The sequence below is a fragment of the Grammomys surdaster genome, unplaced genomic scaffold (genome assembly GCF_004785775.1).
Source record: "Grammomys surdaster isolate TR1022 unplaced genomic scaffold, NIH_TR_1.0 133, whole genome shotgun sequence".
Classification (NCBI taxonomy): domain Eukaryota; kingdom Metazoa; phylum Chordata; class Mammalia; order Rodentia; family Muridae; genus Grammomys; species Grammomys surdaster.
In genome coordinates this window covers 13,150,396-13,165,115 of record NW_021604591.1, presented here as the reverse complement: position 1 = coordinate 13,165,115, position 14,720 = coordinate 13,150,396, and the positions used below count along the sequence as shown (strand labels likewise).

General features: G+C 43.4%; 1 protein-coding gene across 5 annotated transcripts in view; it reads right to left on the bottom strand.

The window, feature by feature from the left end:
• Positions 1–598: 598 nt before the first annotated feature.
• The window catches only part of Kcmf1 (potassium channel modulatory factor 1), a 63,307-nt gene continuing 49,185 nt past the window's right edge, over positions 599–14,720 (bottom strand). For all 5 annotated transcript variants that reach the window (XM_028762325.1, XM_028762328.1, XM_028762324.1 and 2 more), the window contains 4 exons: positions 10,783–10,884; positions 8,185–8,359; positions 6,964–7,246; positions 599–1,220 (listed from right to left, as the gene is read on the bottom strand). In XM_028762325.1, coding sequence (XP_028618158.1) covers positions 959–1,220; positions 6,964–7,246; positions 8,185–8,359; positions 10,783–10,884 — 822 coding nt within the window. In that variant the 3' untranslated portion in view covers positions 599–958. The remainder of the gene's footprint in view (positions 1,221–6,963; positions 7,247–8,184; positions 8,360–10,782; positions 10,885–14,720) is intronic.

Genomic DNA, 14,720 nt, shown 5'->3' with positions numbered 1-14,720 from the left:
GGCTCCCCTGATACTGATCTGTCTCAGCAAACCACAAATACATAAATAGCACAAAGTATGTATGATTGAGAATGTGAGTTTAAAAACAAGACAACATAATTCAGGTTAACTTTGCTAAACAGTGAATAAATGAAATCCATCTACACCTGAATGAACATGTTTAACAATCAAAAAAATTTAAACCACAAAAAGTAAAAACTTCCAACAAACACAAACAGGATTTGTCTAAAGGGCACACAGTCACCCGGCAGAGGACCCTGCCTTTACTAGTGTGTCTTCTGGTGATGAGTCAGAGACAGGCTGGACTCTGGCTAACAGGGCGACAGGACAGTCATACAGTGGAGCGCCATACCTGGCTAGGCCCCCGGGTTCCACTGCAGAGCTGGCTTTGTGCGTAGGAGGCACATGTAGAAGGGTGAGTCAGGCAGACATTATTCAAAAGCTACTCACCCAGTAACCATTGAATAATGTTGGGAAAGCTTTGGGCTTTGTATTTTATTTTTTAATTTTATTTTTTTAAGTTTTACTCCTTGTATTTAATTTTTAAATAACAAGGCCACTGAAACTCATGCACGCTGCAAAAAACCTCATGCAGTAGTTAGGTAAACCATCCAAGCAGTTTTTATTCATTAATATTCATAAATACACACAGCAGCTTCATTAGAGATTTCAATTTTCCTCTTCAGTTTGAATGTGGAGTATTAGGAGAGCCTTTTGCATGTCAAGGTACAGGAAGCAGAGGTCACCCTGCACTGCTACCTACATTTACCTGCTAGAAGTAAAAATTAGTTAAGTGGAAATGATTATCATATATATTTCTCTCTTCCTTTTGAATGTACACAATGTAACAAGAGTGACAGACCTGAAATTACAATCACCACACAAACCCAGGATAGCTGTTGTCCACTTTCATTGGCAAATACAGCACAGAGGACATTGTCTGCGAGTGGGGAGGTCATCAAAGAGGAGGTGGTGGAGGCTCATTTCCTTTATTACTCTCTTTTAAATTTAGGTTTTCTAAAGCAACATCTAAAGGCATAATATCTACACAGCCCATAGCACCAAAATCTGCCATCTCCCCCCGATCATCCTCATCTGAGGACGAGCTCTCTTCACGCACTAACGTGGACAGAAGGAGCTCCTGGACAAACAGGCTGCGGTCTGCACGCTCGCTTTCCATGGACTGGCGCTCTGCTTCAGACATTTTGGGATCATTCAACCTGTATAGGTAAAAAAGGAAAGGCCTTATTGGTAAAAAGTCAATGAATACCGAACGGTGGGGTTCTATAGTCTATAGTCTATAAGTTCTATAGTCTGTGTGGGATGCTTTGTTTGGTGACCTCAACACCTCCGTTAGTAGATTCAATGAGATGAAACAAAACAAAGGAGCAAACACAGAAACTAAACCACGGAGACAGCCCAGACTAGCTTTGGAGAAAATCCTGGTAGAAATTCCTCTAAAAAACAAAGCAAGCAACTGCTGACTGGGCGATGCTTAGGGAAGAGTAATGCCCTACACCTAGGTTCACCCGGCGGCAGTAGAGCAGGCAGTGGCCCTGCTGCCACCACTCCAGTGATGAGAACGCAGCTCAAGCAGAGTCCTCGCCCACTGAGGACTTTCTCTTTTCCATCTTACTCTTTCTGAGGTAAGGTACACACAGACTCAAGGAAGCACATACCACGCATTTTCTTTTTTTCTTCCCAACTTTTTCGGTCAGGGTCTTACTAGGTGGCCTGCAACTTGCTATGTAGATCAGGAAACTTGACCTAGAGCTCTTTAGAGATTCACTTGCTTCTATGTCTCCGGTGCTGGGATTAAAGGCTCACATCACCATGCTGGCTTTCTCTCTTGTTTGAAATGGGTGTGTGCTATGGTAAATGTATGAAGTCGGGTCATGTGTGTGAGTTTGTAAGGCTGGTTCTTTCCTCCCACCTTCATGTGGGTCCTGGGGGTTGACATCAGACTGCTGGGTTGGTTATATCACCTCATCAGACCACCATGTCATTTTCCTACTAAGTTCCCAGAAGATCGCAAGATACATATGACAGTCACTGGCTGGCTGTGAAGCCAAGGTTCAACCGCACGGAACATGGACAGATGTTAAAAACTGAAAATTTGCCGGGCAGTGGTGGCGCACACCTTTAATCCCAGCACTTGGGAGGCAGAGGCAGGCGGATTTCTGAGTTTGAGGCCAGCCTGGTCTACAGAGTGAGTTCCAGGACAGCCAGGGCTACACAGAGAAACCCTGTCTCAAAAAACAAAACAAAAACAAAAAAAAAACCCAACAACAAAAAAAACAAAACCAAACAAAACCAAAAACAAACAAAATACTGAAAATTCAGCCAGGTGTGGTGGCGTGTGCATGTCTTTAATCCCAGAACTCTGAAGCCAGGAAAAAAGTTGAAAATTCTACTTGCTACTGGTTATTAATTATTACTCTACTTGTCACCAACTCGTTACAATGGCTCAAGTTCTTCCATTAAAGAATCCCAAAACTGGGCTGGAGAGATGGCTCAGTGGTTAAGAGCATAACCATTCCAGAGGTCCTGAATTCAATTCCCAGCAACCACGTGGTGGCTAACAACCATCTGTAATGGAATCTGATGCCCTCTTCTGGTGTGTCTGAAGACAGCTGCAGTGTACTCATATACATAAAAAAAAAAAAAAAGAATCCCAAAACTACAGGAACTTGTGCTCAGTGTCAGCACTGATTTTATTTTTCTCTATCTGTAGTTGGGAGGAAAGCAAGTGGCTGCAGCACTGGGTCAGGAAAGGCAGCACACAGAAGGGATGGGCAGGGAGGGTGGCGGAGGCACATGTGACAGGCACGCCTCCTAAGAACCCGGGCAAGCTTACACAGACCTTTGGGCAGCTTACCAACTGGCCTCTGCTCCTGCTGTCTGGCTATGGCACCCCAAAGCACAGGGAGACACACACTGTGACTGCTGCCAGGCCTGACTCTGTTCTGTGTGCACCATTCTGGCCCCAGCAGTTGGGATTTACCATCTTAAAGAAAGAGGCAGCTCAAGCCGAGATTAGCTAACTTGTTCAAAGTCTCAGTTAAAAGCCACCAGAGTGATGCGCTCTGTGGCTCAGATGAGGGAAGAGCTAAACTATAGAACTTAAAGTATGTGGGGAAGTTAGTTCAGGACTCTGACTCAGACACTTACCACGTCAACTATCTTCGACCTCCCTAGAACAAACCGTGTCCTTATAGTCAGCTCCAGGATAAGATGAACATTTGACAGAGTACTCCCACAGCGCAGGAAATGCCTGTTGACGCTGCAGTGCTTTTCTTGTTCAAAGTTCACAATGTAAGCTAATATAGTTGAAGTTCCCAGGAGCCCAAAACCAAATAAGCTTGATATTGGTCTTTAACTACTGTGTAACCTAGGATAACTTTGAATTTTTGATCTTCCTGTCTCCACTTTAAGAATTGTAAGGATTATAGGCATATTTTACCCATTGCTGAAAGCTGAGGCAGGAGCATGATTCAAGGCTAGCCTAGATTACAGAGTGAGACTTTGGAAGGGAAATACAGGAGAGGAAGGTGTGCAGACTGCAGGTCATCATGCATCTATTACACAGCTTCAGGAGACACCTGTCTTTCCAGAAGTCAGTGTGCGACTAATGACAGCACCAAGAGAAAGCACATATTATGCTCTGGTAATTTTTAAAAAAATCTTTTTTTAAATGCACAGGAAATGAAATTTCAGATTAACTCTACTGAGTAGTTTGGGATTTAGAAAGACATAGAAAACACATATATATACTAACACAAAAAAAAACAAATAGGGGAATATATGTGTATGCATGCTGAATCTTTGGAACCTTACAAGAAACTGTAATTTTTTGACTTTTTAAAAAAACTACATGTATGTAGTTACATGCACAGTAGTCTGTGGGGTGCCAGATGAGGACACTGAATACCACGGAGCTGCAGTCACAGGCACTTGTAAGTCTCCTGATATAGGTGCTACAAATCATATTCTAGTTCTCTGCAAGATCAGCAGGTGTTCTTAACCACTGACCCATCTCTCCAGCTCCTTGACAACTTGCTTTATAGACCAGGCTGGCCTTAAACTCACAGAGATCTACCTGTCTTTGCCTCCTGAGTGCTGAGATTAAAGGTGTGGGCTACCATGTCAGCTCTTTTTGATACACAATCTTCAGTACATGCCTTAGGCTGGCTCCAAACTCTGGCTTCAGCGGTAGCCATGAGCTTTTCTAACAATTCTCTTTGTTCCCAGAAATAATGACTCAGAATTATATATATGCCTACATATGGATAAATGCCTAGGCCAAAAGCTTTGGCTCATAACTTCTACAGCTAGTTTATTCTAGTCTATGCTACACAGTTGGTTATCTCTCCTCAGTTTCATGCATCTAACTTCCTCAGAATTTGGGGTGAATCTCTACTTTTTTTTTTTTTGGTTTTTCGGGACAGGGTTTCTCTGTGTAGCCCTGGCTGTCCTGGAACTCACTCTGTAGACCAGGCTGGCCTCGAACTCAGAAATCCACCTGCCTCTGTCTCCCAAGTGCTGGGATTAAAGGCGTGCACCACCACTGCCCGGCGAATCTCTACTCTTAATTCTTTCCAGAACCCTCTCTCTCAGCCAGATGTCCCACCTTCTATTTTCTACCTCAGTTATAGGTCATCAGTTTATTGATAGATGATTCTTCCACACAATACATAAGAGATTCTTTCTACACTTAGCCTCCTCAATGCTGGGGTTAAAGATATGAACCTCCATGTCTGGCTGGAAAGATGTCCTTTTCTTGGCAAGATATCCCACCCAGAGTGCAGCCAACTTTCAGGAAGACACACCCTGGCAGGTCTCTGTAGGAAGGTAATGATGGCAGCCAGCAGAACCTTCTCCAGCGTACACTGAACCACTGCCTGGTGGTAAGAGGCACGCACTGGCCTTATGAAGGCCACCGCAAAGATAAACCACTCTGTGCAAAATGCCTCCTTAAATAAACAATAAATGACAATGATCAGTATGTTCAATAATCCTCTCTCATAACTGGCAGGATTTCTGGGTGGGATACTGATGATAAAACTGAAGATAGGAAATGACTTGTCTAAGGGCTACATGTATTAAGTGGCAAAGTTGGGGCTCCACAGCACGGGTTCTTGTTTGAGCACTTTTCATTCTGTGCCTACCTGAGCACTCTATGCACTCTACTCCTACCTACGCTCCTGGACTACTGCATTGAGGGATGGAAGTGCAAGAAGAAAGGAGGAGAAACTATAGTTCCTTATAAGGTCCCAAAGATCAGCATACATACACATTATAGTTTATAAACTTCATTTTCATGTAGCCAAGGCTGGCACTTTGAACACCTGATCTTCCTCCCTTCTCCAAGTGTTGGGATTATAGGGAAGCACCATGGCTGGCTTATTTAATGCTGGAGTCTCACCCCAGGGTTGCCCATGTTAGGCAAGCACTATTCCAACTGAGCTACATTCCCAAGCCCAAGTTAACCATTTCATCCCCTAACTCTCATGCTACTCTTTGTAAACAGACTTGTTTCTGTGAACGAGTGTTCTGCTGCATGTATACATGTGCATCATGTGCATGCCTGGGACCTGAAGAGGCCAGAAGATGGTGTCAGAACCTCTGAACTCAAGTTACTGGACAGTGTGGGAGCTGTCATATGGGTGCTAGAAACTGAAGCCAGGTCTCCTCAGTAAAAAAACAAGGCTCCAAGTTCTGAGCCACCTCTTCAGCCCCGTTGATAGGGTCTCATGTGTCCCAGGCTGGCCACAAACTCACAATGTGGGAGGATAGCCTTGATTTTTCTCAGTGCTGGCATTACAGGTCAGGTGCTAGGATTACAGACTGCGCATCCCTGAGGATGTAACACAAGCACTCTATAACAGAACTACATCCCTAACCTTCAAGGGTAGCGTTGGAAGTGTGTGAGAACTTCTACCAGTGGAATGAACGGTCTACTATATGTAATGAGTATTACTGATACCATGGTAAGCCTTTTTTTAAAAAAAAAAAAAAAAAAGATTTATTTTATGTGAGTACACTGTCGCTGTCTTCAGACACACTAGAAGAGGGCATCAGATCCCATTACAGATGGTTGTGAGCCACCATGTGGTTGCTGGGAATTGAACTCAGGACCTCTGGAAGAGCAGATGGTGCTCTTAACCACTGAGCCATCCCTCCAGTCCCAAGTAAGCCATGTTTTAAAGTTACTTTTGGGTACTAATCCTAAGAATTTAAATCACATGCACACACACACTATGAAACTTTTGTTCTTATATATATCTGTATGTGTAGTACATGCACCGACATGGGTGTGTGTACCTGTTCGTGTTTGTGGAGGCTAAAGGAGGGCACTCACTGTCTCTATTGCTTGCTACCCTTCTCAGTAAACCTGGACCTTATCAACTGGCTCGAGTGGTGGTCAGGGAGCCTCCCAGGATCCTGTTTCCACCTCTCAGGGCTGGGACAACAGAACACACTTTTTACATAGGTGTGGGGATCTGAACTCAGGTCCGCATGCTAGCGCAGTGACCACTACCACTGTGCCATCTCTGTTAATCCCTCTTTTGTTCTAATATGTCTCAGCAGACTTTAATGGAAAATTAGAAGCAACATTAATTATTAAATAAATTCAGCTACTCAAAGTATGTAAATATAAATGAAATGATACAGTATTTTAAGTGTTATGTGAAGTATGTGAAAGAAAAATATTTTTAACAATGATCTATACCTTGTAAATACCAACATTTACTTTACCTGAAACACTAAGTTTTTGTGTTCCTGGGGGAATATTATATTTATATATATATATATTTATTAACCAGAGGGCTATGAGCTGTAACGATCAAAGGCAGTTCTTAAGGCATGTAGTTACATACACAAAAGGGAAAAGCTGATTAGACTGGATAGTGCCAACAAAACATCCTTTCTCCAACTGAGCTATAACAGTAAATAAAATACCTTGTTAACAGGAACTGGGAGCTGTGGAGGGCCTGTGGGCTGTTCTCTGTGTTGGCTGTGTTGGCTGTGGCCGTGGCCTGTGTGATCGTAGTGGTGACGCTGCTTGTGTTAGTGCGCCGACTTGCGTTGCGAGCAGTCTCCAGTTGTTGCCGGGCTGCCTGCGCATGCTGCCGCTCAAGCTGCAGCTGCATCTGCAGTTGTTGCAACTGAGAAGCGGAAGGGCCTGAAGAGTTAAGCTGTCCTCCTGCAGAACGTCTCACTCCTGATAACTGAGATAACAGCTCTGCCAATGGAAATGTGTGTGTGATCAATCAACTTGACACAGGAAAACCTAGTGCCACATCATCATTTTGTCAATGGAGAAAATCAAAAGTGTTATGAAACAATAGAAGTTCATGCAACATACCCAAGTTCAGCCAAGGATCCAACACCTATCTGATTCTACATAAAATTAAGCCTGCTTTAGGTAGAACTTAAAAGGTGGCTTTAAAAATTATTTAGACTCAAGAGCAGGTCCAATCATAATTAAAACCTGTTAATGGAAGCACTATGAAAGCAGCATCAGGTCTATTCTTTACTCCCAGTTCTTGGATCAGGGCCTGGCACCGAGCCATCAGTATTTACTAATCTCTGCTTACTTGATCAGAAGAGTTACCAGGATGAAATCCCAGAGTCTGGAGCATCTATAAACATGGATCTTGTATCTGGTTTCTGCCTTCTCTCTAGTATCTTTGCACATTGCTGTTTTCAAGTACCTGACAGTGCTCTACAAGGCAAGTCCTCTGTCCCTGCAGTACTTGCCTCTGGCCTTGTAAAACCCACTCTTGCTTTAGTGAGGTTGTTCATGGTATCATAACACCCTCCTTCAGTGTGTTCAATAATCAGGATGTTCTCAAATCATGGTGAGGAGGATACATTCCTACTTTCCTTCCCAAAAAGAACTTACTGAGTTCCTAAGTCCTTAAGATGGAAATCATGGAACTCTGAAGGCCTTCTTCCACTCTGAAATCTTTCCTAAAGCCCTTCTTCTGTGTTATCTTATACCCCAAAGCCTTTGAGAATGCAGTAGTACTTTATGATGTCCACTTACAAATGTCATAAGACTTCTAAACAGCTGAAGGAATCCAAGCACAGGACTAGACGCAAAGGTAAAACACAAACCATCTTGAAAGCAGCTCTGCAACCCCTGCCCCTGCCATTAAGAAGTGTAAACAGACTTACCAGCTATAGGATCCATGGCTTCCCTACTGCTTGGAGAGTATGAACTCTGAGAAGAAGAGAGTCCACCAGTAGAACTGCTAGTAAAGTGCATGTTTGATCTACGAGCACGAGGGCCTCCTAAACCCCGACCAGGGTGAAACATTCTACGGACATGTCGAACACCACTCGATTCATCGTAACTCAAGGTTAAGGAAAGGGTAAGTAGTTTAGAAGAAGAAGAAAAACCAAAACCAAAACATTGACCTCTTACTAGTTGGGAATTCCGAAATTGTAAGCAGCTGAAAATAGCATCTTTAGCTTAGAATATAAATGTTCCAAACTCTATGAGGCTCATTAATCCTAAAAAGGATACTTAATATAAAAACAACAGGCATAAGCTAGGCGTGATCTAATCCTGTAGCTATGCACGCCTGTAATCCTAACTCTTAGGAGGCAAAGGCAGGAAAACAAAGGAAACAAAGGCCAGCCTGGGCTACACAGTGAGGCCAAACTCAAAAAAACAAACAAACAAACAAACAAACAAAAAACAAAAAACAGACAAATAAAATCAAACCGACAAATGCAATGTATAGATTTTGTATGTGCTGAAGGCCAAGAACTTTCTTCCAGGTACTAGACCTGGAACACAGAATGAGGTCAAATGAGCTGCCTGGTCACATACCTACGGTGATCTTAACATTGGACTTTATGTATCAATAAACAGAAGACACTCATCCTCTACAATGAAAAGCAAGCTAAATAATCTAGTCTGTAAATGCGGCTCGTTTCAATGTCCACTTTAATTTCTGTCTAGTTTTATTCCCAGCTCTGTGGTTAAAATGAAAATACTTGAATTGCTGTATCACTAGACACACAGATTAATACAACACTCTTCAAGTGGATTTCTAGAAGCCTTACGCTTCTCAGGCAGGACTGAATGTGAGTCAAATTGAACAAGGTCTTCCACAGGCATCAGCCACCAAAAATCATGAAGATAAAAAAAAAATCAAAACAAAAACAAACCAACCAACCCTCCAAGACAACCCTGTATTTCCACAGAGGCAAAGCAAGCAGCAACTTTCTGATGGTGTTCCCCTGCTGGACTGTAGTTTTGCGGTTTTGGCTGGCAGTTCTGGAATAATTAAGGACAAGGTGAGGAGCCCTGCTGCGACGAGCAGGGACTCACTGTGGTGTTCAGGATGAGAGTCTGGGTTCTACAGGTCAGTGGTCACTCTTAAGAAGGAGCTGTGGGAGAAGGTACCTTTAGGGAGACATCCATCAACTGCTGCCCACAGGCACACACTAGACACCGCTCCCAACAAAACCAGTAGTACGTCACGATACTGGAGGCGTCAGGATGCTCCACATGTTTTCAGGTATCTGCTAAGGTAGCATTTTGTGTTTTACAATTTGGTAAAAAATGAAATTAAAATATGTAAAATACCTTTCATTACTGTACTTTTCAAAATTCAACCTTTCCTTACTAACCAAAGCCATACATAGAAGGCTTACAAAATGGGTTCAGATGATTTGAGTCAATCTTTATTGAATGCACACACTGTACCATCAGAAGTCCCAGAATTTGTGAAGAAAAAAAATTCAGGTTAATATCTGTAGCCTCCCCCATGAAGTGCACAGTAACTCAAAAGGCCTAGGCCCACTTTATTTTTTTCGATCTTAAAAAATGTTCTATTTTATGTGTATGGGTATTTTGCCTGCATGGATGTCTGTGTATCACATATGTGGTCTTACCCACAGGGGTCAGAAAAGGTGTCAGAGCTCTGGAACTGGAGTGACAGATGGGCGTGAGCGCCCATGTGAGTGCTCAGAATCGAACCTGGGTCCTCTAAAGAGCAGCCGAGCCTCAACCACTGAGTCACTTCTCCAACCCCAATTTAAAAAACAAACAAACAAACAAACAAACAAACAAACAAACAAACAACTAAAAAGCCCCAGCTGGGTGTGGAGGACGCCCACCTTCAATCCCAGCACAGAGGTGGGTGGATCTGTGAGTCTGAGGCCTGTCAGCTCCTTGGCCTCTACTTCTCAGGCTTGTTCCATTTTCTTCACTTTCCCAGTAATCTCCACCTTCCCTCAATCTAACTGTCTCCAGTTAGGAAAGCAGGGACTGTGAGCAAAAGATCAGAGCTACAGGCTGTAAAAAACCACCACCACTTTGTTCCCCACCAGGTTGAGTAACTTTGACTTGACTTAAACTTTCATATGAGGCCGAGCAGTGGTGGTGCACGCCTTTGATCCCAGCATTTGGGAGGCAGAGGCAGGCGGATTATTTCTGAGTTCGAGGCCAGCCTGGTCTACAGAGTGAGTTCCAGGACAGCCCGGGCTATACAGAGAAACCCTGTCTCAAAAAAAAAAAAAAAAACTCAAACCAACAAACAAAAAACCCACTTTCATATGACCAGAATCCCACTGGATGAGAGAGTGAGTAAGGGAATTTATAACCTAAAGCAGCACAGTGAGTCTCCAAACAACAGTGTCACTTTTATGAAAAGGTCAAACAAACAAAAATAACTTAGAAATTAGTTTCTCTCTAAGACTACTTATTCTCAACAACAATCAAAACATCAACACCAACAGCAAACCCTCCTGGAAGGATATTAAATCTCTAGGGGCTCTGTGTTCAAGTGTCAGATGAGCTGCAAAGTCATCTGTGACATGATTAGGATCGCCTCCAGGTAACGCTGCACATATGGGACAAATCTGCAATGACAATAAAGCACAAGGGTCAGTCAGTACAGAGGTCCTGAGGACCAGCTCCAACCCAGCAGAGCTACTCAACCAGGTCTGAGCAAGCATGCGGTCACTCAATTGCAGTGACATCTCTCAGGGTCACACATAGCAGTTCTAAGTAGTTCAAATCTATTTCTGGCAGAGTTGTCTATTGGTGGGGCTGAGCCACATTCCCATGGTCTAGCCAAACAGTTCTGGTCAAAACTTTAAAATAAATAAACGTTTTTACCTAAAATTCAGCCTTGGATGCTAATATCAGACATAAGATAAGGCATACTTCTCCAAAGATAGTTGAGGGTCAATCCCCAAATAGAACAGCAAATGCTCGGCTAAAGTACAGGTGTGCTCTGGAGACAGAGATCGGAGGATACCTGAGATTCCTGAACTATGGGGGGTGTGGGGGGGAGGGATGGGATGAAAAAGGTAGCACGGTGGTTTGAACAGGTTTGGTCCACATAGACTCGTGTGTCTGAGTGCTTGGCCCATAGGGAGTGACACTATTAGAAGGTGTGGCCTTGTTGGGGGTAGATGTAGCATTACTGAAGGAAGTGTCATTGTCAAAGGTTATATATGCTCAAACTATGCTCAGTGAGACACAGTCTCCTTTTCTGCTGTCTGCAGATCAAGTTGTAGAACTCCTAGCTCCTCCTCCAGCACCATATCTATCTGCAGGCTGCCATGCTTCCTGCCGTGATGATGATGAACTTTACCTCTGAAACTATAAGCTAGCCTCAATGAACTGTTTTTCTTTATGAGAGATGCCACGGTCATGGTGTCCCTTCACAGCCATGGAAACCCTAGCTAAGACAAGTAGCCATGAAATAGCTATCCAATGCATATAAAATAAGATAAACATTGAGTTAGTGGACAAACGAGCACTGCTCACTTCTGAAACAATCTGAAGATGAGAGGAGGAGGAGAGTGGAGGAAGAGGAGGAGGAGGAGGAAAGAGAAGAAGTGAAGAGAAAGAGGGGGAAAGAACAAGAGGAAAAGCCAAATCTAGAACCATATTTCCCAGGGGGAATGGGGCAGTGTGGTGAGTCTGTAACCAGATCAAGACCAAGGAGTTATTAACTTCCTTGTTTGCCTTATGGCCAGAGACAGAAGCTACAAGAATAAAACAATGTGCACACAGGTAGAGGAGAGGATAGTTGGGAAGAAACTCCCTCCCTTCCTCAAAGCTTGAGGACCATATTATATTGGCTTGAGAGAAAACCATAGGGCAGGTAAGCAGGTAATCTTGGCAGCCACCAGGAGGGGGCGGTGGAGAAGACAAAGAGGGTCCAAGAAAGCAGGGCGTGGGGAGCTTCAGAGCTGAGTGGCAATTAAGAGTGCCAAGCAAGGGTGTCCAGGATTTTGGCCAGTACACAAAGTAGAGGCAAATGGAGAAGACAGAAAGGAGAGGTTATGCTTTGGGGTTAGAATTTACAGAGGAGGGCAGGATCAGTTGCTGAGAATCTCTAGCCAATTGCTGGAAAGGCCATTTTGAAATATTTTTTAACGCAATTAGTGAATAGGAGGTGGAAGAAAGAAATAAATTATTCCATCCTTGACATAGGGAAAGTTTCCAAATCTTGAGAAAGAAAGAAGTCCTAACAGAGAAGACAGACCAGACCAAGGACTGTAGCTGAAACTTGAGGTAAGTGCTTCTCTACCAGTAAGTATGGCCATCACCCCACTAGTACATTTGACAAATATAAGACTCAGGCCCTTAGTGACTATGGTAGCTGGCTTACAGTAGCACTCGATGAGGAAACTGGCAAGATGGCACACAGAAGTCAATGCTGAGACACAGGCCAGAACTGACCAATCTGACCCCTGGGTCCCAAGCAAACACACCTCCTCCCGCCTTTTCTGAGAGCAGAAGGCCCCGAGAATGTGACTATGACTTAGTAACTAGTCTCTAATGCCCAACTGGCTGTCCTTATTACTTATGCCTTGAGCCTGAAAAATAACTAAGAAAATCTAAGGATGCTCACGAGACAAAACAGGGGAGCAGTTGGCCTGAAAACGGAGATAGAAAGGCCAGGGCGGAATGTGCCCAAGGGGAAGTGGGAGAAGCCAGCACTCTCTCTCCAGGCCAGTTTACAATGATCAGGTTTTTTTCCCTCTCTTGAAGAAAAAAAAAAAAAAATCAGTGGTATCTGCTCTCAAGTTTACAAACTGTGAACTCTTGCCTAGAAATCCAGGCCACCTGGTGCCATTCCTTTCTAGGTGCTTCTGCAATGCCTCGTTAGATGGTAAGTGTTTGTGTTTTGGAGACCAGCTCTTCTATATATATAGCCCTGACTGTTTTTGACCTTGCAGAGACTCTCTTGTTCTTGCCTTCTGAATTGCAAGTGTATGCTATGATGTTTGGCTCTGAGATTGTAAGTATCTGACGGATGCACTACAGTAGAGTTTGTCTTTGTTTTTCAAACCATGGCCAAACATTAAAAGCAAAGCATGGTTTAAAGAAACAGAATCATAGTCTAGGGTTTTTTTGTTTTGTTTTTGTTTTTTTTTTTTTTGTTTTTTTTTCGAGACAGGGTTTCTCTGTGTAGCCCTGGCTGTCCTGGAACTCACTCTGTAGACCAGGCTAGCCTCGAACTCTCGAACTCAGAAATCCACCTGCCTCTGCCTCCCAAGTGCTGGGATCAAAGGCGTGCGCCACCACCGCCCGGTTTTATTTATAAGTATGTATATGTGTGTCCTGCTTGTGTGTGTACTTATAGAGGCCACAAGAAGGTATCAGTTTCTGAAACTAGATTTAGAGATTGTTCTTCTGATCACCACGTGGGCAAGTACTCTTAACTACTGAGTCATTTTTCCAGTCCCAACACATTCTAGTGATTTAAAGATTAAAAAAGCGAGCCAAGTTTTGAGATTTCATTTTGCAGCAGTTAAGCACTAACTATGTACAGTCTTACTAGAGGATCACTAAGACCATATAAGGTTTTTAAAATTTGTTTTTTAAGACATGGTTTCTTTGTGTAGACCAGGCTGTCCTCAAACTTAAAGAGATCTACCTGCCTCTCCTCCTGAGTGCTAGGATTAAAGGTGTGCCCAGTTTAAGACCAAATAACATTTTTATCTAGTGAGAAAATAACCGCCGGGTAGTGGTGGTGCACACCTTTAATCCCAGCACTTGGGAGGCTGAGGCAGGTGGATTTCTGAGTTCGAGGCCAGCCTGTCTACAGAGTGAGTTCCAGGACAGCCAGGGCTACACAGAGACACCCTGTCTCGAAAAAAACAAAAAACAAACAAACAAAAAAAGGAGCGAGAGAGAGAGAGAGAAAATAACCATATGGAAAGCATTGTTCTCTGAGATAGCTTCCTTCAGGTTAGTCTATGACAGCTGGGTAAGTTTCAGGACTTTGATGTACATTGTTAGATGAACATCTCCTTTCAAGACACATATCCCAAAAAGAAAGATACCAAGAATGCTGTAATTAAAGCTGGGTGGTGGCAGCAGCGGCTTACACCTTTAATTTCAGTACTCGAGAGGCAGAGGCAGGCAGATATCTGACCTTAAGGCCAGCCTGGTTTATAGAATGAGTTCCAGGACAGCCAGAGCTACACAAAGAAACTCTGCCTTAGGGGGAGATGGGGATGTAAAACAAAGAAAACCGAGACTCCCCAACAATTGAGTATTTATGCTCAAAATCTTTGGGTTCCCTGCTAGGCTAAAGTACTCATGGAAAAAGTAACTCAAAACACCCCACCTAATGTCCATAAAGATTTGGGGTAAAGAGCTACTGAGGATGAAATCTTTACTAGAAAGGGTCATTAGTTTAGAAGCTGGCACAGAAAATCAAGAGACTAGA